The sequence below is a fragment of the Acanthisitta chloris genome, unplaced genomic scaffold (assembly GCF_000695815.1).
Source record: "Acanthisitta chloris isolate BGI_N310 unplaced genomic scaffold, ASM69581v1 scaffold6026, whole genome shotgun sequence".
In the NCBI taxonomy this organism is placed as follows: Eukaryota; Metazoa; Chordata; class Aves; order Passeriformes; family Acanthisittidae; genus Acanthisitta; species Acanthisitta chloris.
Window position 1 is genome coordinate 2,549 of NW_008677512.1, and position 2,500 is coordinate 5,048.

The 2,500-nt window shown below is 59.4% G+C and overlaps 1 protein-coding gene across 1 annotated transcript in view; it reads left to right on the plus strand.

Annotated features, from left to right (window-relative positions):
• The first annotated feature begins 1,220 nt into the window (after positions 1-1,220).
• Positions 1,221-2,500, plus strand: part of MICAL1 (microtubule associated monooxygenase, calponin and LIM domain containing 1) — a 7,660-nt gene continuing 6,380 nt past the window's right edge. Inside the window, 4 exon segments of the mRNA XM_009076524.1 lie at positions 1,221-1,481; positions 2,202-2,320; positions 2,322-2,386; positions 2,488-2,500. The exon segment at positions 2,488-2,500 is cut by the window's right edge and continues 1 nt beyond it. Coding sequence (XP_009074772.1) covers positions 1,221-1,481; positions 2,202-2,320; positions 2,322-2,386; positions 2,488-2,500 — 458 coding nt within the window.

Sequence of the window (2,500 nt, forward strand, 5' to 3'; positions counted from 1 at the left end):
GAGTGGGAGTCAGATGCAGGAGGTGCTGATGCCCTGGGAGAAGCCAGGGGCAGGGGGTTTCGGGGTGCCCTGGGGAATGTGCTGTACTGCTCCTCTTGCAGGTTCCTTGGCATGACAGGGCTATTCATATGGGTGTTTTGACTTTTTTTAGTTTCCCCACCGGTGCTTCCTCTGTGCTAATCTGCTTCCGCCTGCTCCGGGAGTGGCAGAGGTGGAGGTGGGGGAGAAAGTTGCCCTGCTCCAGTTGCAGAAGCCAGGCTGGCAGGATGGATCTAGTCCTGCTCCCTTCAGCCCCAGGGCTGGTCTTGCTGGTTTTCGGGGCAGCTGCGGTTGCTTCCTATAGCCAGGAGCCCCTTCCCATCCCCTCCAGCAAGGCCAAGGGTGAAGAGGAAGGAAGCAGTATCTTTGCTCCAAAACAGCTTGCTCTTGACAGCTTCAGGTACCTGCTGTACAGAAGAAGCCATTTACTGCCACCGCAGCCCTCCCCGTTCCCTCCCCTGACGTCACCGTGGCCGGGTGACACTGTGGCTCTCTGGGTGCAGCATCTGGAGGAGGTTCTGCCATCTGCTGCAAGAAAGGGCCCCAGTTTTGGTAGTGCCTTCACCCAACGGCACCCACAGCTGGGAAACCTGGCACTGAGACACCAGGTCTGGTATCAGTGGGTTCAGGACGTGGATGGCAGTTGCCACTGGGGGCCAAGGTGGCTGTGAGAGACTGGAGCTAGTTGACAGGGTGGTGATGGGTCACAGGTGGAGTTCAAAATGGGTCACAGGTTAGCGTCAGTGATTGGGTGACCCAGTGGCCTAATGGCTAAGGCATCAGCACCCGGAGTTGGGGTTGTGGGTTTGAGTCACATGTGGTGTCATGCTGCACATGTTGGAGAAGGACCGAGGGAATTGTCTGAAGTTGCCTCAGGGCAGGTTTCGGCTGGACAGGAGAAAATGGTTCCTCACCCAGAAGGTGGTTGGGCACTGGAACATCTCTCCAGCTGGCTGTGAGAGACTGGACTCAGTGGACAAGGTGGTGATGGGTCACAGGTGGGAATCAAGATGGGTCACAGCTGAGACTCAGTGATCAGGTGGCCTAATGGCTAAGGCGTCAGGGCCCAGAGCTGGGTTTTCCTGCAGATGCTGGTGATAGGACCTGAAGGAATCTTCTGAACTGGTGGTCCCTCCCAGCTGATCTCTGCTGTCCCTGAGCAGGCTGCTGGGTGACGTGGGATGAGCGTGCCAGCTGACGAACCGGGCAACCCAGCCCATGCCATCTTTGAGAGGTTCCTGCGTGCCGGGGAGTGCCGGGAGGTCCTGGGCTGCTTCGAGGAGCTGTGCCAGCAGCTGTGTCTGCAGGGCAGTGGGCTGCAGCTCTACCATGGCCTCAAGGCTGCTCTCAACTACTGGAGTGCCAAGGCCCTCTGGAGCAAGCTGGACAAGAAAGCTGGACACAGGGACTATGACCAGGGCACAGCCTGTGCCAGCACCAAGGTATCAGGGACTTGGGGTGAGAGGTTTGGGTTCCTCCCTGCCCTGTGCCCTTGTCCTGGGGTGAGAGCATCCCTTGGGGTACTATGGCTCTCACCTCAGGAGGATGTGGGATGTGCCAGATGGGAGGTTGATGGGGTTTAATGGGACAGGATGTTAATTAGCACTCTTCTGCTCCCCATGACGTGATACCACCCAGCCAGCAGCATCCTTCCTTCTCCTGGCTGCTCCTCACTAGGGACATTCCATGGAGGGGCTTCCAAATGCCGGAGGGACTTGTCAAACCCTTCCTAGAAGACAGGACAGGACAGGACAGCCCATTCTAGGCGTGCCAAGACAGGATGTCCCCCTGGGGCTGGGGGACCCTATTTCTGTTCTCCTGTCCCACAGCTGATGGCTTTTGTCCCCAGTGCTATGCCCTGTTGTCCTCCAGCCGTGTGCAGAGGCAGGCAGGAGACTAAATCCCTGTCCGAGCTGCAGCAGACCTGCAGCCTTATCTCACCCAACGCTTTCATTGCTGACACTGCTCTGGGTGAAGGCAAGGTTCACGGAGCGGCGAGGAAACCCCAGTTTGCAGGGAGAAGCAGCACTTACAGACTGTGGAAAAAGAGTAATAGTGGGGAGGGCCAGATCCTGACCCAGGGAGGAGGGAGATGCTGCCTGTGGGGGTGCTGAGCTCCCTGGGGGCTCCCCCTTGACGCCGCACACCCTGTCCCGTGGCAGTGCCTGGTGGTGGGGGCTGGCCCCTGCGGGCTGCGGGCAGCCATCGAGCTGGCACTGCTGGGCGCCCGCGTGGTGCTGCTGGAGAAGAGAGACTCCTTCTCCCGCAACAACGTCCTGCAAAAAGCGGGCGCTGGGCGCCAAGAAGTTCTACGGGCGCTTCTGCACCGGCACGCTGGACCACATCAGTGAGTTTTAGGGGGGCCAAGCTCTGCACCGCCAAGGTCCCCTAGTGTGGGGAGCCCAGGGACCAGGGAGTGCAGTCCTGAGCACACCTCTCCCCTCCCAGGTATCCGGCAGCT